Source organism: Plecotus auritus, assembly GCF_963455305.1.
Source record: "Plecotus auritus genome assembly, chromosome: 5".
Classification (NCBI taxonomy): Eukaryota; Metazoa; Chordata; class Mammalia; order Chiroptera; family Vespertilionidae; genus Plecotus; species Plecotus auritus.
Window position 1 is genome coordinate 27,871,572 of NC_137776.1, and position 25,133 is coordinate 27,896,704.

Genomic DNA, 25,133 nt, shown 5'->3' on the forward strand with positions numbered 1-25,133 from the left:
AGATTTGAACATGGTTAATAAATTTGACCAAACTGATATGTATGCAACACTATCTAACAATTGCAGACAAAAACTGGAATTAACTGAAATTTAAAACTTTTCTTCAAAAATACCATTAAGAGAAAGGCAAGCCCAGAATGGAATATTTCACATACATATATCTGACAAAGAACTTCTATCTAGGCTATATCACGAACTTCCAAAACCCTCCAGGAAACTCACATTTTAAAAAATGGGCAAAAATGATTTATGTACTTTTTACATTATATAGCAACAAAAATGTTTTCAAAAATTAGAAGAATAGTTTCAAATTAGTGTAGGGCTAGTGTACCATCAAGTGGATAGATGAACTGCTAGGGTATCTGATTTTTTGGTGCGTTTCTAAGTATTATGATAATAATGATTTTAAATAACTTCTAATGCAATTAGGAATCTAAATCTTAGAAAATCAATTTTTCAATGAGGATTTTAATATTAGATTCAAAATTTAAAAATGAGAAAGAAACATAGAATACAAAGGATTTCCAATGTTCTTTGATAGCTTACATGCAGTGATTTTCAACCAGTGTGTCTCAAGCATTTTTAAAATATGCAATGCCTGACTATTTTAGTCAGGGGCAATTACTTATTTTCCCTCATATTGTCAAATAAGAAAATGACAACATTGCTTCTTGGCCTTTTAGCTAAGATCAAGTGTAAAAATATGACAACAGTCAACACAACACTAGCCATCTGGTGTGAATGAATCAAAATTATATCTATTTTTTTGTCAGATTGGCAATATATATATATATTTTGGTGTGCTGCAGAATTTTAGTAATTAGTTAATGTGTGCCATGAGATTGAAAATTGTTGGCTTAAATCAGAGATGAAGTCACTGTTCTTAAATTAGGCTTGGGAAACTAGGGTTATCTGCCCAGTTTTCCATATCATAAAAATTTCCCAATGATAGAAGAACCTGGAAAAAGGAAAACACAGGTTTTTAGAAAAGGGCTTGATACATAATACACACTTGATGTATACTTGCTGAATGAATGAATTTATCCTCATAAACACAAAGGTGAATGAATGTTATTAGCTCAACTCAGTAAATTATCATAAATTCTTTTAAGCAGAACCTATAATAATAAAAGCATAACATGCTAATTAGACTAGACGTCCTTCCGGACGAAGCCAGGGCTTCGAGGGAAGCCCGGGTTCCAGGTGCCAGAGGGAAGCCGGTGCCAGCAGCCAGGGGAAGGAAGGCCTACTCTTGCACGAATTTCACGCATCAGGTAGGGTCCCTAGGCCTGGCCAGTGATCAGGGCTGATCGGGGCCTTCTGGCTTCCGGCTTCTGGCCAGGGCCTTCCTTCGTTTTGAGCCACCCCCTGGTGGTCAGCACACATCATAGCAAGCAACTGAACTCCTGGTCAAACTCCTGTGGGGACAATTTGCATATTAGGCTTTTATATATAATTTTTTTATCCTCACCCAAGGATATTTTTCCATTGATTTTTAGAGAGAGTGGGAGAGAGAGGAAAAGACAGAGAAATATTGATGTAAAGAAACACATTGATTGGTTGCCTCCTTCACACATCCTGACCAGGGCCCGGGTCAGGGAGGAGCCTGCAACCAAGGTACGTGCTCTTGACTGGAATCGAATCCAGGACCCTTCATTCCACAGGTCGATGATCTATCCACTTAGCCAAATCAGCTAGGGCAGTGGTTGGCAAACTCATTAGTCAACAGAGTGGCAAATCATGGCTCGCGAGCCGCCTGTGGCTCGCGAGCCACGGTTTGCCGACCACTGGGCTAGGGTGAGTTTATTCTTGTATTATTTATTTTTTGTATGATTTATTTATATTTGTCTTATTATTAGTTACCAGAGGCCTGATGCATGAAAATTTGTGCAAGAGTAGGCCTTCCTTCCCCTGGCTGCCAGCACTGTCTTCCCTCCTTCAGCAGCCTGCAGGCACCCAGGACCTGGGCTGGGCTGGCTTCCCTCCGGCCCCAGCTTCATCAGGAAGGATGTCCGGAATGATGTCCGGTCTAATTGGCATATTACCCTTTCATTATTATAGATTATATATGTGCACTAGAGGCCCGGTGCATGAAATTCGTGCATGGGGGTGGGGGGTAGATCCCTCAGCCAGGCCTGCACCCTCTCACAATCCAGGACATGCCCCTTGTAATCCGAGACTGCTGGCTCCTAACTGCTCACCCACCTGCCTGCCTGATCACCCCTAATCACTCTGCCTGCCTGATGGCCCCTAACCCCTCTGCCTGCCTGATCACCCCTAACCACCTCTGCCTCAGCCCCCGCCGCGGCGGCTTCATCCAGAAGGACATCCGGAAGGTCAGCTATCAGGTCTAATTAGCATATTATGCTTTTAATATTATAGATAATTCTTCTGCAATGAGGTGAAGACCATGAACTTTGGAATAAAAAAAGACTTCACTACTTCAGTAACAGAGTGGCAAACCACGGCAGGTTAATCTAACTTTGTGCTCTCGGCAGGTTAATCTAACTTCAGTTTATTTATTTGCAAAATGGAAAATATGATACTCACCTGGAAGTTCAGATATTTAAAACATTTTGACAGAGATATAGCCATGTAGTAAATGATACCTGTTGATTTGTATTTTTACTTTTTCAAATAAATAGAAATTTTATTGCTTTCCCAAACTACAAAAAAAATATTGTAAAAACATAAATTGATATAATATACTCAAAGTGCTTAAAACAGTGCCTGGCACAACTAAGAGCTGTGAAAATGCTATCTGCTATTACATGGAAGAGTACTGGGTAGACTCATAGGCAATCAAGGCTCTATCAACACACCTTAAGAGCTGTTAAAGACACTGCCATTAACTTAATACTAATCAACCCACATCTTCGGTTTTTTCCTTCATTACCATGCCGTAGACATCATGTGTAGCTATTCAATTTCAGTTTTAAAATGGTATAAAACTTCAGAGCAGAAAGAGCTCTAAAATTTAAAATGATCTAATCAACACATCCCATAGATAAGCTTCAGGGAACCAACCCATTAATCCCTTGAAACTGCATATATAAAAGGGTATGTTGTGTGATGACTGCATGCACACACCTGTCTTCTAGGAAAGGGCCCATGAATTTTGACCATTCTCCAAGGGGTATCTAACCCCCCAAAAGGTAAGAACCAAAGCTCTTACCCAGTAAATGTAATTTATTTTCCTTATAGATAAGGAAACAAGAGTCTTGCCTTGAGAGGTTAAATGACTTAAGCAAATTAGTGACAAAGTAGGAACTAAAGCTGAATATCTCATTAAGTATTCTTCTCACTACTCCAAATTTCCTATATAGAGTACTGGGAGCATCCGCTTTATGTATAAAAATTTCACTTCCTTTATACATCAACAAATATGTGCTCTATTTCTGACTGTACCATAGGACCTACTTCATGCTGAATATATATCTGCCTCCCTAAACGCAATGTCATGGACTGCTTACTATACCATCATTACACAAACACAAAAACGGCTTACAGGCCATAGTATTTAAGGTGTTCATGGTTCCATTAATTTGTTTGAGACAGAAACTGAGATGGAAGGCAATGAAAAACTCCCAATTTTCAAGTACAACACGCTTAACCTTTAAAGTATTTATGACGATGCCCTGGTTTTATTTTTCATAAAGGGTTAGTGCTTGGCTTTTGATCTAACCATAAAAAGATGCCAAGGTATTATATCATTAGCCACAAACTAGAGCACATATGGGGAAAGCCTGTCTTGAACAGACCCCTCTTGCAAAAGCAGTCAGTAAAAATTCTGAACAGGTGTGAAGCTTAATAGCCCCAAAGCCATTGAATCCACTTCCTTAAGATATCATTTTGAAAGCAGAGAAAGTGCTGAGAAGATTCTTAAGCAACCTGTGTTCTTCCAGAATATAGCTACTTTCAAAGTGCTCTAAATGTGTAATCTATAAATGTTTTTTTGGACCCCAAAGCACCAAAATCTATAGAAAAAACAGACTCACAAATTCCACTATCTCTATGTTCTCATCCCATTTATGACTTCCAACGACACACAAATACTTGATAACTTCAGCAAATAGTATTTGTTTCTCACATTATTTTTCACAACTCTATTCCTTGCCATCTATTACCTTTGGTAACTGTAACATTCATAATAATGTTTAATCTGGAACACTCCTTACAGATAGCTTAATTTTCATCTCCCATCTTACCAGAATTTCCTGCCTCCATCAACCCCCCATACTGACATAGGCAAATCCTAAACCTATCTTGAGAAAGCATCAAACATTTCTGGCACTGAAAAGCTTTTTCCTCCCACCTTTCCCTACTTTGTTACACTGCTCCTCACTCTCACTGGATCTTTGAATCTAGTGATCCCTAATACCTAATACTTCTATTTCTTGGAACCTTGTGATTCACTTGCCTACTTATTAAAACAGTCCATGATCAACCATGTCATTAATGCTACTAATGATCTTAGAAATCTCCCCTATACCTAATAAGGCAAATTCTATTAGTGACTTTCTTTATTTTGAACATTCTCCTCTGTGACTGCTAAGAACCCCTTGGAAAAAGTACAAACTCTGCTGATTGCCTCCACTATACTCCATTTATTTACAGATAACTGGCCCAGCAAAGTAGTTATTCCAAACTTTTCCCTTATATTAGTTTCCTACTGCTGCTGAACAAATTACTACAAATTAAGTAGCTTATATATTCTCTTACTAGAAGCCCGGTGCACAAATTTGTGCATATTGAAAGGAAATTAATTAGAAGAAATATTTTAATATCACTATTCGCCCTTTCTCTATAAGAGAAGTGTCAACCAAATTCACGATCGATAATGACAGATTGAAACACACGTGTGCGACTGGCATCAGCAAGAGCTTTATATGTATCGCCCATGCATGAGTCAACTTTGCCTTTTATAGATATAGAATAAGCTTGCTTAATTAGATCTGCTTTCTGATGTAGCTAAACTTTTTCCAGCCCAGTGAAGCACCCCAGCTTCTCTTTCATGTAACTGTCAGCAACACGGCAGTAAATATCAACACGAAGCAGATTGTTATTGTAGATCACACAGGGTGAACAAAGGGTATTAACTGCAGCAGTGTTTGACTATATTCTGCGCAGTGAGAAAACCTGAAGTCATTTTCAAGGTCCACCATTTCTTACTTTTTTCAGTCGGGTCAAGTTTCAAAACTTTCTAAATCTCCATTTTCCGGCTAATGAAAAGAAAACAGGATTCCACCGAGTCTCCTATCTACCTACTCCAGGACTTTTGTAAGGATCAAATGAGACGAGGCACAGGAAAACGCTTCATAGACATTTGGTTAAAGTGTGAAATATTTCCACCTGGCTTTAAAGCAAGTTATGTTCCTGGGCTAAAGAAACTGCAAGGAGGCTAATCGTCACTAAGGAGAGGAAGTGTGGCATTGCTACATGAGGTCATTACCCAGCGCCCACAGCCACTGTTTCTGGGCTGGGCTGTGGGCCGCATTTTGTGCCATGGGGTCTCAGTAGCGTCGGCTGCTATTTGGTGGGGTGCTGCTCTGGGGTGGTGGCGGGGCCTGTGTCCCACTTGGGGGAAGCCGAGTGTTGCTTTGTGGGCACCAGGTCTGTGGTGCCGTTTCTCTGTGCGCGTCACGGCAGCTCCTGCATTGAGTGTCTGTTCTCTGGTGGTCAATGTGCGTCACAGTGACCGGTCAGAGGGTTGGACACTTAGTATTTAGCCTTTTATATATAGATATTTCTAGACTAAAATCATTTTCACTGGACTTCAGTGAAGGTGTCTGCAGGGCCTGTTCCTTTTTTAGGCTCTGAGGGGGAATCCACTTTCTTGCCTTTTTCAGCTTCTAGTGGCCACATGCATTCCTTGGCTGTGGCCCTGCTCCATCTCCAGAGCTTATCAATCCCATCTCTGCCTCTGTCAGCACACTGCCTTCTCCTTTGTCTCTGACCCTCCTGCCACCCACTGATAAGAACTTTGATAATAACTACTTTGGGCCCAGCAGGACAACCTAGGATAATCTCACCTCAAGATCCTTAACCTAATCACACCTGCAAAAGTCCCCTTAGCCTTTAAAGTAACAATCTTTAGGTTCCAGGGATTAGTCATGGACATATTGGGGGGATGGGGTGGGGGGGAAGGACCATTATTCAGTTTTCCACATTCTTCAACACCTTACATGCCTGTCACCCTAAACCAGAAGTTTTCAACCCTTTTCATCTCATGGCACACGTAAACTATTACTAAAATTTTGCAACACACCCAAATATCAACTATATATTTTGCCAATCTGACAAAATTAGATATAATTTTGATTCATTCACACCTGATGGCTATTGTTGTGTTGGCTGTTGTCATTTTGTTATTTGATAATCTTAAGGGAAAAGAGATCTGTGCCCCTGAGTAATAGGTATTGCATGTTTTAAAACTTCTTGCAGCACACTGATTGAAAAAATCATTGTTCTAAACTAATAGTCCCTTTTCTATTTACTAGGAAAAGCATCAGTAGAGACTTTCTCAGGTCCTCTCCACAAAGTTGTTGCTACTTCCTACCTCACCTCTTTACCCATCCTTAATGATTTTCCAAATACCTCAAAGAAGCACTGATCCTCCTTTCCCGGGTTACCTTCCCCCTTGATTTTGAATTTATAGCCTCTTATCTTTAAGATTAATCAGCAATACTACCATATCTTTGCAGTTTGTAAAAATGACTGGAAATATAAACAAATTTGAGTAAAAACATAAAAAGCCCTTTGAAACTCACCATAGTTTTAGGCAGAAAACTCATCTATTAATTTTCTATTACCCTATATATAATGACAAAATATTTTCCTTTCCTTTGACATTAATTCTAATTGCTCAAAGTTGTCTATAGAATAACAGATAATTTAATTTCACCCTAATATTGTACAATGTTTAATGGGAAAAAATAACTACTCATGGATTATAATAATTAAATAACCTGTATTGCAACAAACTTTTTCCGTAAAATATTAAAAATTTTCCCCAATCATTATCTTTTAAACAATTAAAACTGAAAAGAAAGCTTATACTGAGCAATGCTAAACCAACCTTAAAAGTTCAACATCTTAATTGTTCTTTAAGAAAAGATGAATTAAAAATAACTAATTTAAGTAAAGCAGAGATTATAAACTCTATTGCCTTCAGGGGCTAAATAGGTATAATGTTAATTCTCAACTATTAGGAAAAGCTGGATTGGTAGAAACTAGAGGCCACATGTTCCATCTAGAGGCATAAATACTTTTTGAAACACTGAACCTGCCAAACAACAAAGTTATGTGGAACAAATTTTCACCAATGGCTGCTTCCATGTAATCTGTGAATAACTTTCATTTTCAGGAGTTAGTGTGTCCCATCATATCTATGCAATGAGGCTCATGCATGACACTTCAGACACATACACCTCCTTATTAAAGTCAGCTAGCTAAGTAAGTGGTAGGTGGGTAACAGTGAAGCATCTTCTCTCCTTCCTCTCTGAACCTGAAATCTAACATTCCAACAGTTAGAGCCAGTATTCATTGGAAGAAATAATCTGTTTTAGTCTCCATGAAGGTATAACAACTACACCTCAGGTATATGCCCTATCTAGCAGGTAATGTGACCTGAGAAAGTCTGGAATGAGGGTAACAGCCCTCCCCTCCGCACCCCTGCAAAAAAAAAAAATGCAGACATCGACTACGTTTTTTATTTTTGGAAAACTAAAATCATTTATTTATCTTGACTGAAGCACTGGTTACATGGGTATGTACACCTATCAAAAATAATTTTACACACTTTATTTCTCAACATTTCAAGGTATATAAATTTTACTTTAAGTTTAAAAAGCATTCATTTATAAATTCTTTATATATTTTGGAAATTAACCCCTTATCTGATCTATCATTGGCAAATATATTCTCCCATACAGTGGGTTCCCTTTTCATTTTGTTGATGGTTTCTTTTGCTGTGCAAAAGCTTTTTAGTTTTATGTAGTTCCATTTGTTTATTTTTCCCTTTGTTTCCCTTGCCCTAGAAAATACATAAAGAACTTATAAAACTCAACACCAGAAAGACAAACAATCCAATAAAAAAATGGGCAAAGACCCACATAGACACCTTTCCAAAGAAGACATACAGATGGCCAATAGACATGAAAAAATGCTCAATGTCACTAATCATCAGAGAAATGCAAATTAAAACCAGAATGAGATAGCACCTCATACCTGCTGTAAGAGCTAAGAACTATCATCAATAAATCAACGAACAACAAGTGTTGGCAAGAATATGGAGAAAAGTAAATCCTTGCTGGTGGGAATGCAGACTGGTGCAGCCACTGTGGAAAACAGTATGGATGGAGTTTCCTCAAAAAATAAAAAAATGGAACTGCTTTTTAATCTAGCAATCCCACCTCTGGGAATATATCCTAAGAATCCCAAATAATTCAAAAGAATGTATGTCTCGCCTCCCCCGCCCCCCCCCCCCCCCCCACTGTTCACTGCAGCGTTATTTATAATAGCCAAGATTTGGAAGCAGCCCAAGTGCCCATCAGTAGATGAGTGCGTAAAAAAAACCCAACTGTGGTATATTTGCACAATGGAATACTATGCAGCTATAGGAAAAGAAGGAAATCACACTTTTTGCACAGAATGAATAGACCTGGAGATTATTATTCTAAGTGAAATAAGCATGTCAGAGAAAGGCAAATACCGTATGATCTCACTTGTATGTGGACGTTGATGAACAAGATAAACTAACGAACAAAATAAAAACAGAAGCATTATACATGGAACAGACTGACAGTTGTCAGAGTGGAGGGAGAAGGGGAGACTCAATGAAAGAAGGTGAAAGAATTAGCCAAAGAACATATATGCATGACATAGACACAGACAACAGTGTGGTGATGGCCAGAGTGAAGAGGCCGCGGGAGCTGGGTAGAGGTAGGCAAAGGGAAAGAAAATGGGGACATTTGTAATAGTGTCAACAATAAAAATAAAGTTAAAAAATTTCAAAAATAATTAAATAAAAGCACATGGCTAATTAAGCTCAAAATACTGCAGATAAAAAGGCAAAATAAAGAGAATGAAAGGCGTTCTTGAAGCTGCTTCCTAGTTTTCCTTCTCTTGGTACACTTAACTTTAATTAACACTTTAATTTCTGAATCTAAAAGAACATATTTTTATTTAAAAACCATTTTTAATAAGCATTTTGAAAAAGCACCATCTATTTAGGAAACTATGTATATTAACCCATTTGAGGTATATGTAAGTGTCTACTTTGTGCAAGGAGCCCTGCGAGGTGCTGGAGACACAGTGTGGTGACGGAGACATTGGCCCCTCATAAAATTCAGGCTAGCTGGGAAACAAGGCAATAAATAGCTGTTAATGCCAGAAATCTGGGACTTATTATTGTCAGTTTCTTCTCCCTCTCCATCATATATTTCTAGAATCTGCAGTTTATTTCTGTTTTTAGATCTCCCCAAGACCAAAGCACCTTCATTTCTCTCCATTCAATACTAATCTTACAACATTCGTTGTGCTCCTCTATATTTTCTTTTCAATATTGCTCCTAGAGTTACTATTTTCAAGCATGTGGTCATGTTGCTTCCCTGCTGAGATTCTTCTCTCATCTTGGAATCATCACACATGTCCCAGATTTCTGGCATAAACAAATGAAATAACACTGATTAGGAGAGCTCACTTGGAAATGCCATGTTTGAAATACCTCTCAGACAATGAAGGGAGCCATCACCTAGACAAATGACTATGAATCTGAATCTCAGAGACTGAGGCTGGAGACCTAATTTGGGATCATCTGTACAGAGGCACCAAATAAAGTTAGGTGTACCAAGAGAAGGAAAACTAGGAAGCAGCTTTAAGAACACCTTTATCTAAGAGGCAGAGGAGACAGAGTAGTGGCTGAGAAGGAAAAGTCAGAAAGGTAGAAGCATACAAAGAGAGTGAGTGCTTTGCCACAGAAATTAAGAACCCAACATGTTAGGAGAAAAGACTGGTCAAATGTACCAAATACTGCTGGAAAATATCCAGGAGCGTGATTAACTAGCAGTGATCTTTGCCTTCATAGATGTGCAGATATGGTAATCTTGATAAGGGCAAGACTGAACAGAATAGTTCAGATAAAAATGCAAAATAAAAAGAATGAAAATTTGAATAGTTGAGACAGAAGCTTAACTGTAATGTATTGAAAGCGAATGAAAGATGAGAAAAGGGAAATAACAAGTGTCAACAGTTCTTATGAGACATTTTAGTTGTGAATGGAAATGCAGAGGTCCAAAAGAAAACTCAGAACGTTTTGAGGAAGTGAGTGGCCCAAACATATTTAATTTCCAGGAGTTAGTGTTACTAATCTTACTGATTAGTAAGATCGAGTAAAAAGGCAGAATCTGAAAATACTTCAGGTTTTTCACAAGGTAGAAAGGGATGTGATCCTTAACACAGATGGAAGACTGGCCTTTGCCAGAGAGACACTACCCTCCATTAAAACAGGAAGGAAAAAGAAAAACTCTAAAGGGGAGAAAATACAAGTAAAATTGTAGATTCAGTGGCCAGACACAGTTTCTACCTTATGCTTTCTCTTTTCTCTGAGAGGTAGAAGGCAAGGCACTTACTAAAAGCAAAGTGAGCAGTAGGAAAGCTAGAGGTTTGAAGAGAAACAACTATTTCAAAGTGGTGGAAAGAGCTGACTAGAGAGAGACTGCTGGGTAGCGTGGAGGGCTGACTGGAGGTTTGTGACTATGTACAAAGTGGCACTCACCTACCCTGTGTGGGATTTCCTCCAGGAGAAGCCCAAGAAAGGGTTTGCCCACAGTTATAGCACCACCAGATGTGTTTGTTGAAAGGTTGAAGGGATGAGAAATATTAATACTAGTTAATTTTTACTGAGCACATTATAGTCCGGGGCCTTGCTAGTGCTTTATATGAATGGCTCCTTTAGCCTCATGGCTATCCCTACCAAGTTGGTACCACATTATTTTCATTTTATAAATGAGGAAGCTGAGGAATGAACCTGACAATTAATGTTCACATAACAGCTAGCATTCAAGGTTTGAGATTTCATGAGAAAAAATTAACTGAAATAAAACAAATTTAAAAAATAACCTGATATAAGATTGAGTGTTGTATAATCCTATCCTATATAATAAAGAGGTAGTATGCAAATTGACCGTCATGCCCTCGCACAAGATGGCCGCCCCCATGTGGTCACAAGATGGCTGCCACAAGATGGCCAGCAGGGGAGGGCAGTTGTGGGCGATCAGGCCAGCAGGGGAGGGCAGTTGGGGGTGACCAGGCCGGCAGGAGAGGGCAGCTGGGAGCGACCAGGCCTGCAGGGGAGGGCAGTTGGGGGCAACCAGGCCAGCAGGAGAGGGCAGTTGGGGGCGACTGGGACTGCAGGGGAGGACAGTTGGGGGGGACCAGGCTTGCAAGGGAGGGCAGTTAGGGGCAACCAGGCCAGCAGGGGAGTGCAGTTGGGGGCGACCAGGCCTGCAGGGGAGGGCAGTTAGGGGTGACCAGGCCAGTAGGGGAGGGCAGTTGGGGGTGACCGGGCCTGCAGGGGAGGGCAGTTGGGGGACCAGACCTGCAGGGGAGGGCAGTTAGGGGCGACCAGGCCAGCAGGGGAGGGCAGTTGGGGGCGATGGGGCCAGCAGCAGAAGGCAGTTGGGAGCAACCAGGCCAGCAGGGGAAGGCAGTTGGGGGCAATTGGGCCGGCAGGGGAGCAGTTAGGTGTCGATCAGGCTGGCAGGGAGTGGTTAGGGGGTGATCAGATTGGCAGGCAGAAGCAGTTAGGGGCAATCAGGCAGGCAGGCAGGCGAGCGGTTGGGAGCCAGCAGTCCCAGATTGTGAGAGGGATATCTGACTGCCGGTTTAGGCCCAATCCCACAGGCCATCGGACATCCCCTGAGGAGTCCCAGATTGGAGAGGGTGCAGACTGGGCTGAGGTGCACTGGCCCTCTAGTTTTAAAAATACTTCTGTATCAGAACAATGGACCATGAAATTACAAGTGGTTTTCTTAGTGTTAGTGTTAGACAGTGTTAGAATTTAAAGACTCACCAAATCCAGAACTTTAAGAGAACAGCAATAAACTTATTTCACATTTATATCCTAGACATGATATATTTTCTTATGATAAGTCATTGCCTCAAAATGTCAACACAACATGAATCTATATCCTGAAGAAAGTGAAAATAAGGCTCAGAAAGACTAAACAATGTGTTACACCTTTTATCAAACCCCTGAAAAATGAAGTATCCTATCACTGACCACCTTGCCACTAGGCCTACAAAACCAGAAGTAACAGGCCTGACTGAATTCATCAGCAGAACAAAACACTGTATAGCTGTTTGTTCTCATTGAAAATTATTTCCAAACATTACTTTATTCTATCAAGTGAAAGAAACTAGGTAAGCTTTCACCATTGTATTACAACTAAAGAAAACAAAATAAAAATTTGAAAAGCAAAGAGTAAAAGCTTAGAAGAAAACCATTCTTTCCAATTTCCAAACATGAACACTGATGCAACAAGACGTTAATTAGACTAGGTAATTTTGCAGTGACAGAATAATTAAGCAGCTTGATGAATTTTGTTTCATTCTATTATCATACTAATGTTAAAAAGACTGATAGTTTAATATCCTTGAAAGTAATTAAACACCTTCACTCATCAATGTTTTCCAAACTGTCATGCTGAAAAGATATTTTTCTTGACTGACAGAAACAAAAAACAGTAATAGGTGAAAAATAGAATATATATTTGAAGAATATAAATACTGAAAGCATTTACTATTAAGAAAGATAGATAGCAGCTATTAGAGTATAATTATCACAAAAGTATTTCTATTAATGACATCCCTTATCAGGAAAGATATGAAGACATTATAAATTTGTAACAGAATATTCACCTTTCATTTATCATGTTGTCATTCAACCACCTTTAGTCAAAAGAGATGGTAATAAAGCTTTTCGGTATTTCCCATTTTAAAGCAAAAATGCTAGATATTCAGAAAAAATTACATCTTTCCCTTCCAGTCTTTCATTCTAATCATAAAGTATATAAAACACTATATAAACTAACATGACCCTTGCTAGGGCAACATTGTTTATTTTTTTAAAAGCACCTTCCATACTGACATATACTACTCAACTACAGGTAACAAAGAAAACATTGTTTTGAAATGCCTAACTTCTTACAGGGAAAAAAAATAAAAGAACTCTACTTACCATATACATTAGTATGTCTCTAATCATCACCATAGCTGTTTGATGATCATTCCAAGCTTGATTTAGCGTTTGAAGAAAGTTGTTATTCAATGAATTAAGTACATCCTCTCGTACCTATTAACAGAAGAGTTCATTACAATTTGTTTATACACAAACATATGTGCACGCACTCATATGTAACATGCACTTATATCTGTTCAATAAAATAATAAAGTGGACTCTTCAATTTTAAATTAAAAAATATGTTATAGACCAGCAGAAACATTTTAAGCTATGTTATGTACAGATAACTAACAAATGTGTTTTGTATAGTCCAGGCCCTTTCCCTTGACCTTCAGAATCAAAAAGCAATCTCCTGGGCACTTTTTAACATCACAGTAAAAAAAAAAATAATAAAATAATAATAATAATAAAATAATAATAATAATAATAATCCTAAATACTTATATGGAACTAAAAGGCTCTATCTGTAGAACTGGCCCCGGGGCTATTGCTCCAACTCTACCTTCCTTCCCACTTTTTTGAAGAAATAGTGAGACCACTGATTCCTGAGTCAAATTACCTGGGCTGGAATCCCAGCTCCCTGACTAGCTGTATGACTTTGGATACATTATTTAATCTCTATGCTTCAATTTCCTTGTATGTGAAATAGTGTCCGTTTTGTAGGATTATTGAAAGAATTAAATTAACACTTGTAACATACTTAGAACAGTGTCTGGCACTCATTAAACACTCTAGTTACAATGGAGCTGCATACAGCAAATGTGCTCTGCCATTTCTTTTGCCTTGATTCACAGCTCACTCCCCCACTTTTTTCTACTCAAGTCCTACTCCTGTTTTTCCCTGACCACCCTATTTCGAACAACAACCTCTATCTTTACAGTTTATTTTTCCTCACAGCACTCATCACTGCATACTATTTTAGTAGTTTCTTATTTCTCACACCAAAATGTAAGCTCCATAGCACCAGGGATTCTGTCTTTTCCATGTGTATCTCCCACACCTAAATAGTGCCTGGCATATGTAAGGTATTTTATTTTATCCCCACCCTCCAATACCATGATCCACTTCCAACATGGTAAGCTCTTTCAGGGTATCTGCCTTTGCACATAAAGTTCCCTGAGTCTGAAATGCTTTCCTAATGCAATACTTATACTACGCAGATTTCAAGACTTCCTTCACATAATCCACAAGCATACTGCTATCTTTTCCAATAAGAGGTTACTGACCACTTCTACTTCCTGTTATGCTACCAGTCCAATGGAAAGAGTATTTAACTAGGAAACAGAATCTAGATTCTGGTTCTAGCTTTATCATGAAGAAGTTGGTTGTTTTCTAGGTTCCTGTAACTCTTTTGTTGGACTATACTGCCAAACTCTCCAGTTATTCAAATCCAAATAATCCTCCATGGTCTAGCTTAGTGGTCGGCAAACTGTGGCTCGTGAGCCACATGCGGCTCTTTGGCCCCTTGAGTGTGGCTCTTCCACAAAATACCAACGTGCGGGCGCGCACATACAGTGCGATTGAAACTTCGTGGCCCATGTGCAGAAGTTGGTTTTCGGCTCTCAAAAGAAATTTCAATTGTTGTACTGTTGATATTTGGCTCTGATGACTAATGAGTTTGCCGACCATTGGTCTAGCTCAACTGTCAATACTCCAACCTAACAGACAGCTTTATCTCCAAACATCCTTTACTATAAACAATCTACAGTAGTAAACAATTTTTCAGGTTGGGGAGAATCTGAAGTCATGGTGTTTTTTGAGAAACAAATATAATACATGTATTAAAATATATAGATATCTATGAACCTAAATTCTAAACAAAAGTAAATAAAAATGTCATCGAGTATTATAACAAGTATAAACAAGTGATTGGAAGTACCAAACATTGAAAGAAAATACACATAACACACTAATCCCAACACAGGGGAGAATAAGTTCATATTGGGAAAAAAACTGTATCTAATTTATTTTTTCTTATATATTAGAGGAAAAGAGGTCTTTAATAGATATTAGTGATGGGACTATATGTCTATTCTACTAAACATGTAATATAAAAACCACTAGCTTATACTACATAATTTAGAATTTTATTATATATTTAATCTTTGTTCACAACTGTATTTTGTCTTGTACACAAGATGTATTTTGAAGCTTCTGGACTTCAAAATATATCACTCAGAAATTATTCCATAAATATGTTGACTATATCAAAAGTGATAAATATCCATGTTGGTTAGTTGAAAGCACTGTGTTTAACAAACACCATTATGCAAAATGGATAAAATAAATCATTTATTTCAACTTATTAAGTCTACCAATTGTCAAATACCAATTCCCAAGGTAGCTAACACTACAAAAAAACCCATCAACACGGCAAGTTGAAAATGTAGCTATGTACAAATTCTTCACCACACTTCATATTCTTTCACTGAACTACTAAATTGAGTGTCAATTAAATTAAAATCATGAAAATACTAGAGAAATTGCACTATGTAACAAAAATAAAATGGTATATTCCAAACACCAAGAATATTTAACAATTAATTATTCTTAAAGACTTAAGTAAACTCTGTATAACCCTTAGTTATAAAAATCAAATTATGTGTTACCTACATTAAAGTCACCCTGATTTGGGGACGCAAAAATGTGCTGGGTATATTTCATTCATCTAAAAATGTGTTTAGATGAATGAAAAAGTGACCAATTAAATAGTTATAAAATAAACCATGTTCTTCAAAATTACTAATACTCTTTAAAAAATATGTCAACAAGCATCTATATAATATTTATACTCATACCTGACTTTCAACAAAGTAAGAATGTGATCAACTAGCACAATGTGTCATAAATAAAACTTTATTTGCATCACACTTCAAAAACTATCCTCACAAATCAATAAGTGCATATTACTTAGCACAAAAAAAGCTATTAAGAACTAATCTTGTTAAATTTATTTTTGAATGACTATGCATATACACATACCTAAGACAAAGTAAATGTCTTACATACACTTGCTATAATTGTCTCTTAATTATTCAAATCACTCTATAAGCAAAAAATTATTTCTTTAATACTACCCCCCAAAATATCTTTCTACTCTGATACATCAAAAGTGAATGGATATTTTTTCAAATATATATCATAAAGTGGTAGGAATCAGATGAAAATACAACCTTTATGAAAATTAAAAGTCTTTTTAAACAAAAAGTTGGCATATAAGTGAAAAATATATACTAAATGGAAAAAGCCTCATCTTACAAATTATTAATGTAACAATACAGACATTTCGAAGAAGAGAAAGTGGGGGCTGTGTGTGTGCGTGTGTGTGTGTGTGTGTGTGTGTGTGCGTAACATTGTTAGTCTCACACTCAACACAACCATTAATTTCTGCACCAGAAAAGGCAAATGGGAAGGAACCCTGCTACAGAGGTGATCCTAGGATCAAAAGGGCCTGCTGACAAGTATGACCGGTATTATTACTTAAGAAGACCTCTAAGAAGTTTACTCAGTTGAAGAGCTGGAATTTGAAGGGTGAGACAAGCAAGAACAAGTAACAAAGCCATGGAAGGTGATAAAAGTATAGGGTCAGCTGTGACAGGATAAAATGAGCCGTTGAATACTGGCTGTGATGGTACTTAGCTTTGAAAAGGATAAAGCAATGCACACATAATAGTTCAAAACAGATCACAAACCTGGTGAATAATTAGAATCATTTGAATAGCAATAGATTTTGATAAAGAGATAGAGAAGACAAAACACAGACTGGGAGAAAATATTTGCAAAAAACTTATCTGATAAAGGACTGTTCAACCTGTGTTCTTAGCCTCTGGTACAACTGGCTTCATTTTATGTCATTTCACTTAAAGTCACAGAACCTATCGATGATGTTAAGTGAAGACTTACTATATACAAAGAATTCATAAAACTCAACAATAGAAAACAAATGACCCAATTTAAAAAACTGGCAAAAGACCTGACATTTCACCAAAAAATATAGATGGCAAATAAGCATATGAAAAGATTTTTGATATCTGATCATTAAGGAAATGCAAATAAAAACAATATTGGGATATCACTACATATCAATTAGGATGGCCAAAATCCCAAACACTGACAACACCAAATGCTGGTGAGGATGTACATTAACAGGCATTCTCATTCAGTGCTGGGGGAAATGCAAAATGGCACCAGCCACTTTGGAGGGCAGTTTGGCAGATTCTTACAAAACTAGACATATTTTTACTATAATGATTCAGCAATTATGCTCCTTGGTATTGACAACTTATATCCACACAAAACCCCACACACAGATGTTTATAGCAACTTTACTCATAACTGCCAAAACTTGGACAAGATATCCTTCAGTAGATGAATAGATACATCCAGACAGAATATTATTTAGCACTAAAAAGAAATGAGCTATCAAGCAATGAAAAGCCATGAAGGAACATTAAGTGCATATTACCAAGTGAAAGAAGACAATCTAAAAAGTCTACATACCATATGATTCCAACTACTATATGACATTCTGGAAAAGGTAAAACTAAGGAAACTGTAAAACCACCTGTTACCAGGGGTTAAGGTGGAGAGAAAGGTAAAAAGGCAGTGAGGCTATTCTGTTTTGTACTATAACAGAGAATACATTTCATTATTCATTTGTTAAAATCCAGACAATGTACACCAAGAGTAATCCCCAATCTACACTAATAAAAGAGAAAGATGCAAACTGACTATACTTCCACGACTCCCACCAGCCAATCAGGAGTGAGTATGCAAATTAACCCAACAAAAACGGTAGGTTAATTTGCATATGCAGGCGCCAAGCGGCTGGGGGCAGGGTGGCGCCAAGAGGCCTGGGTCTCGGGGATGGGCGCCAAGCCCGCAGCCTCCCGGGACCATCTCCGGCCCTGGGAGACAAGGGCAGCAGCGCCAAGCCACTCCCGCAGGCTCTTGGGACCATCGCCGGCCCTGGGAGTCAAGGGCGGCTGCGCTAAGCCATGCCCACAGGCTCCCGGGACCATCACCGGCCCCGGAGGCAAGGGCGGCCGCGCCAAGCCACTCCTGCAGGCTTCCGGGACCATCGCTGGCCTCGGGAGGCAAGTGCAGCCACGCAGCTTGACAGCAGACAGCAGGGCCTGCTTGGCCGTAGCTGCGGCGACCCACGAGCAGGCAACCGGCCCGCAGGCAGCACCCAGCAGGGCCTACTTGGCCGTCGCCAGGGCAACCCGCGAGCAGGCAAGCGTGGCCCGCAGACAGCACCCCACAGGGCTGCTTGCCCATCGCCGTGGTGTGGAGCAAGCAGGCCCCGCAAAGAGCAGAGAACCATGGGGAGTAGGACCTAAGCCATCAGTAGGACATTCCCTGAGGGCTCCAGGATTGGAGAAGGTGCAGGTTGGGCTGAGGGATGCCCCCATGCATGAATTTTGTGCACCGGGCCTCTAGTGTAAACTATAAACTGGGTGACAATGATACGTCAATGTAGGTTCACCCACTGTAACAAATGTACTACTCTGGGGTAAGATGCAGAAAAGTAGGAGGTACTACATGCGTGTGGGGAGGTAGGAGGGACAGGAAAAATCTCTGTACCTTCTGCTCAATTTTGCTGTGTCTGTAAAACTGCTCTACAAAATAAAGTCTACTAAAAAAAAAAAAAAAAAGCTACCCATAACAGTCAGGATTTGCAAACCATTGACTTTAAAAGAACCACATCAGCCATTTCTGTACCTTCCCTTTGCAAAATTTCTTCAACATTACCATGTTTTTATATAGTTAGAATAATATTGATGCAATTCTGAGTCCTGATTTTTTTAAGCCATCAATCAACATTCAACATTAAACTCTGCTTTAGAAAATCTCTAGTTAGAGCATATCATTTCCAAAGCACCATAATAATTCAAGGAAAAAGGTCTATTAGAAAGAAACACAAGAAAAAAACGTTATCTGAAATTTAAAGCAACTTCCTACATAACACTAAAAGCATGATCTATAAAATAAATAACTGTGCTCCATCAAAATTAAAACTTGTTCTGCAGATGCAGTTAAAACAATAAAAAGGTAAGCTCTAGACTGGGAGAAAATATCAAATGACTTGTATCCAGAATATATATTAAAAAAAAAAAAAAAAACCCTTACAAGTAAGAAACCCAAACAATTAAAAAATGGGCAAAATAATTGAAGAGACACTTCACCAAAGATATATAAAAGCAATTTTGCACATGAAAAGATATTGAACAACATTAACCATTAAGGAAATGGAAATTAAAACCATAATGAGCCCTGTTCTGGTGGCTCAGTTGGTTGGAGCATTGATGTTTCGCTCACATAGATGTTTCTCTCCCCCTCCCTCCCTCCCTCCCTCCCTCCCTCTCTCTCTCTCTCTCTCTCTCTCTCTCTCTCTCTCTCTTCCTTCCTCCCTCCCTTCTGATCTCTCTAAAAATCAATTTAAAAAACATATCCTTGGGTGAAGAGTTAAAAAAATAAAACACAATGAAATGCCACCACACACCCATTAGAATGGCTAACAAAAGACACTGACAATGCCAAGTGCTGAGGAAGATTCCCAGTAACTAGAACTTTCATACATTACCAAAGAAGGTAATGCAAAATGGTACAACCCCAATGGAAAACAATTTGGCAGTATCTTATGAAGTTAAATTGCTTACCATATGACCCAGCAAGTCCATTTGTAGGTATTTACTGTAGATAAATGAAAACTTATATTCACACAAACACCTGTACATGAACATTCCAAGCAACGCTATTCAAAAATCACAAGACTCTGTTCACAATACAAATGCTTTTCAACAAGTAGTTAAGTGGATAAGCACACTATGTCACATTCATATAATAAAATATTACTCAGAAAAAGAGAAAAACTATTGATATATAAAATAGTTTGGATCTATCTCAAAATAATTATGCTGAATGAAAAGTTTGTCTCAAGAGGTTACAAACTATATGAGAAAACAAAATTATAATGACAGAGAATAGATCAATGGTTGCCAAGTACCAGGGGTTGAAGAAAGGTGTGACTATGAAGGGAAAACAGGGAGTTTTCTGGTGTGAGGGAATGTTCTATATTGATTGTGATAGGTGTTCCATGATTCTACACATGAGATAAAATTCATAAAAATATACATGAAAATAAAAGGCTAATTTTATTGTATATTGATTTTTTTAAACTTGCAATTATGATTCCCAAGTTGGGTCCTATTTTATTACTACACCATAAATGTATAACAATCTTTGGCGGAGAAACCAAGATGGAGGCATAGGTAAGCACATGAACTGCTGCCTCGCACAACAATTTCAAAACTACAACTAAAAGACAAAATAGACATCATCCAGAACCACAGGAAGGCTGGCTGAGTGGAAATTCTACAACTAGAAGGAAAGAGAAAAGCACACCGAGACTCAGAGGAGCTGCAGGAGGCAGAGGTACTGAGATGTGCGCGGAGAGGACTCGCAGCTGAGTGCGCGGCTGGCTTTCTCAAGTGGGAGGGAGACAAAAGCTCCCGACTGTGCTGAACTCCAGTTCCGGGTGAGACTCTGGGGACCCAGACTCATACGAGGTGAAACTGGACTGTCAGGAAAGAGAAAAGCACACTAATACGCAGAGGATTTGTGGAAGGCAGAGGTACCGAGGCACACGCGCAGAGAGGGTGGGCAACTGAGTACACGGCTGGCTTTCTCAAGCGGGAGGGAGACAAAAGCTCCCAACTGCACTGAACTCCAGGTTCCAGGTGAGACTCTGGGGACCCAGATTCATTCGGGGAGAAACTGGACTGTCTGGCAATGGGCAGAACTCGAGGGCGGCTTTCTCTCAGAGGTGCTTGCAGCGATTACCACGGGACACTGAGACACAAGGGGCCTATTAGGGCAGGGGTGACAGGAAACCAATGCTGTCTGCTCTGCCCTGAGACTCTGCCCCATCCAAGCTGAGCACAGAGGCTTTTGCAAGTCTTCTCCCATAAGGGTGTCTCCAGCACAGAAGTTCTCCCAGTGTAGACACAGCTGATCCTCACAGCCAACTGGCCTGGAGGTCAATTCCTCCCAGAGATACCAACAACAATCAAGGCTTAACTACAACAAGACTGTGCACACAGCCCACAAAGAGGTGCACCAAGAGTGTCCACCTAAGGTAACTGGGGAGGCTGAGCCACTGGGCCCTATAGGACACCTAGCACACAAAGCCACTCTATCAACTCAGGGAAGCAGCCAAAATGCAGAGACAAAGAAACATCACAAATGAAAGAAATGGAGGAAAGCAAATGACTGTATACAGAGTTCAAAACCACGGTTATAAGGTTTTTCAAGAATTTTCTAGAAAAGGCCGATAAATTTAGCGAGACCCTCAAGGATATGAAAAAGGACCAATTAGAAATTAAGCATACACTGACTGAAATAAAAAATATTATACAGAGATCCAACAGCAGACTAGAGGATCACAAGAATCAAGTCAAAAATTTGAAATACAAAGAAGCAAAAAACACCCAACTGGAAAAGCAAAAAGAAAAATGAATCCAAAAATATGAAGATAGTGTAAGGAGCCTCTCGGACAACTTCAAGAGTACCAACATCCGAATTATGGGGGTGCCAGAAGAAGAGAGAGAGCAAGATACTGAAAACCTATTTGAAGAAACAATGACAGAAAACTTCCCACACCTGGTGAAAGAAATAGACTTACAAGTCCAGGAAGCACACAGAACCCCAAACAAAAGGAATCCAAAGAGGACCACACCAAGACACATCATAATTAAAATGCCAAAAGCAAAAGACAAAGAGAGAATATTAAAAGCAGCAAGAGAAAAACAGTTACCTACAAGGGAGCACCCATACAACTGTCAGCTGATTTCTCAACAGAAACTATGCAGGCCAGACAGAAGTGGCAAGAAATATTCAAAGTGATGAAAAGCAAGAACCTACAACCAAGATTACTCTACCTAGCAAAGCTATTATTCAGAATTGAAGGGCAGATAAAGAACTTCACGGATAAGAAAAAGCTGAAGGAGTTCATCACCACCAAACCAGTATTATATGAAATGCTGAAAGGTATTCTTTAAGAAGAGGAAGAAGAAAAAGGTAAAGATAAAAATTATGAACAACAAATACATGTCTATCAACAAGTGAATCTAAAAATCAAGTGAATAAAAAATCTGATGAACAGAATAAACTGGTGAATATAATAGAATTAGGGGCATAGAAAAGGAGTGGACTGACAATTCTTGGGGGAAAAGGGGTGTGGGGGTTAGGGAAGAGACTGGACAAAAATCGTACACCTATGGATGAGGACAGTGGTGGAGGGGGAGGGGGTAAGGGCAGAGGGTGGGCGAAAAAAGAGGAACAATTGTAAAAATCTGAACAATAAAGATTTATTAAATTAAAAAAAAACAATCTTTACTCATAAAAGCAACTTGAATGACAATGAAAGAATTCTGAATTGTTTTTATGCATGACCATGCAATAATTCAAAATTGGTATATTACATTCTTCATTACTGTGAATATAGTTTTTCCTGTTTTTTTTTTTTACATCCTTAGCAAACAAAAAAGTGGAATTACTAAGTAAAAAAAAAACACCTTTTTTTTTTGATGTTGTAATGAAACATGTTCACTGATAAATTAATGCCTAAGTTGCAAAAAACACATTTTCAAATCAAATTACTGGCCAAGGGAAGAGGATGATGAAAAGGAGGATGATAGGAAAAGCCAGCAGGCATGAACTTGCCCTTGAGTTTTCACATCCAAGTATCTTCATGGATTGATAAGGAGGCTGACCCTGGGCCAGCAGCTCTTAGCTGTGGAGAGCTGAAGAACATTAGTAATCTGCACAGTACCCCCACCCTCTGACACAGACACATGCAAAATTATTTTTTAATTATTACTTTAAACTCTCTGCGCTTCCTGGACTTGTAAGTCTATTTAAACTTATATTCACCCTCTAAATTTCAATGTCTAAGGCAAAATCGTAGGTAGCAATCTCATAGAATGTCTAGGTAACACAAAAAAATTCATCAGCTAAAACGAATTATAAAGATTTTAGTTCTAAAATTCACTAAAATTAGAACTGAGCCATATAATTAATGATGGTAGAGATTATTGAAAATTAAGAACTTCCTTTTCTAAGTCTCAAAACTCAAAACATTTAATTCAAATATTAATTAAATCTCAGATGTACAGAAATTTGTATGTATCATTATTTTGTTGTTGTTGTGTTTTGTTTTAATCCTCACCCGAGGATATTTTTCCATTGATTTTGAGAGAAGGTGGAAGAGAGAGGAAAGATAAACATCGGATATTTTTGCATTGATTTTTAGAGAGGGTGGAAGAGAGAGGGAAAGATAAACATCAATGTATGAGAAACACATCGATTGGTTGCTTCCTGCACATGTCCTGACCAGGGCTGGGGCTGGGGAGAAGCCTGCAACAGAGGCACATGCCCTTAACTGGAATTGAACCTGGGACCCTTGGGTCCACAGACTGATGCTCTATGTATGCACTGAGTCAAACCGGCTAGAGCTAGCATTATTTTGCATTAAAATAGGTACCATGACCCAGCCATCATGGCTCAGTGGTAGAGGATAGACCTCTGAACCAGAAGGTAATGGTTGATTGGTTGATTCCCAGTCAGGGTTGTGACTGGGTTGTGGGCTGGATCAGCAGTATGGGCGGAGGCAGCCAATGGATGATTCTCATCAATGTTTCTGTCTCTCCCTCCCTCTCCCTTCCTCACTGAAAGCAATTAAAATACATGTAAAAAAAATAAAGTAGACCATATAATAAAAACATAAAATGGGGCACACAACAGGAGTACATGCTACTTATACAAAGAGCATTAAAAAGCGTCTATAGAGATACTATAATTTTAAAAGGTAAGACGACTTCCTAGGAATCTGTAGTATTTTAACATTCACCCAGGAGCTAAAACAATCAAATTTAGTACTTGCAAGCACCTGCCCAGGGCAACTACTAACTAGTTACTTAACCTATCTGGTCTGTAGCTCCTCTTACCTATTGATTAGATCAACATCACATCAAGCTCCACTAAAATGCTGTAGTATCAATGCAGGGCAGGCTCAATTTCCTCTGATTAAACATAATTTCTATTGGTTTTGTGTGATTTTAAAAGTCAGGTTTGTTTTCTACTCTTTTAAAATAACTGGGAGCTACTGAATGTCTGTTATGTACCTTTCTGGCTCTAAATTCTGAAACACATTGCTTGTTTCACGTGAATATATACATAAATATGCAACATTTACCATAATTTTAACAAGGACTTAAGTTCCCACTTACAACACTTGAATTTTTACCGAGTCCTACATATGTGATCTAGGGCTTGTCACTTTATAAACTTTACCAGTTACCTAAGTCCTACTTTTCCAAGAAATGCCATTAAAAAAATTATTCTTAAAGATCTCAAAAATTTTTCACTTCATCCTACTAGAGCAGCAGTCAGTTTGCCACTCTGTTGACTAATGAGTTTGCCGACCACTGGACTAGACTAAATGTTATTGTGTAGTTGGAAGCTGTGAGGATTAGGCAATTGTGGCATATTGTGTGCAAAGAGGTAAAGGGTAGTATATGACAGTGGTTGGCAAACTCATTAGTCAACAGAGCGGCAAACCGCGGCTTGCGAGCCGCATGTGGCTCGCGAGCCGTGGTTTGCCGACCACTGTAGTAGAGTAATGTGGTATAAACCTATCAAAAGTGGCTTAGTACAGAAGTGAATCTCAATGGAAACTAAGTAATCTTCCTATGTAATAAAAGCCTAATATGCAAATTGTCCCCTCGACTGGGAGTTCAACCGCTATGACGTGCGCTGACCACCAGGGGGCGTCGCGGAACATGGCAGGTGTCGACCGTACACTGCGACCTTTTGCCGGCTACCTGGG

General features: G+C 38.9%; 1 protein-coding gene across 2 annotated transcripts in view; it reads right to left on the reverse strand.

Moving 5' to 3' along the window:
• CUL3 (cullin 3) overlaps nt 1–25,133 on the reverse strand; it is a 112,619-nt gene that overhangs the window by 49,141 nt on the left and 38,345 nt on the right. For both annotated transcript variants that reach the window (XM_080670386.1, XM_080670387.1), the window contains one exon: nt 13,241–13,354. In XM_080670386.1, the coding sequence (XP_080526512.1) occupies nt 13,241–13,354 (114 nt within the window). The remainder of the gene's footprint in view (nt 1–13,240; nt 13,355–25,133) is intronic.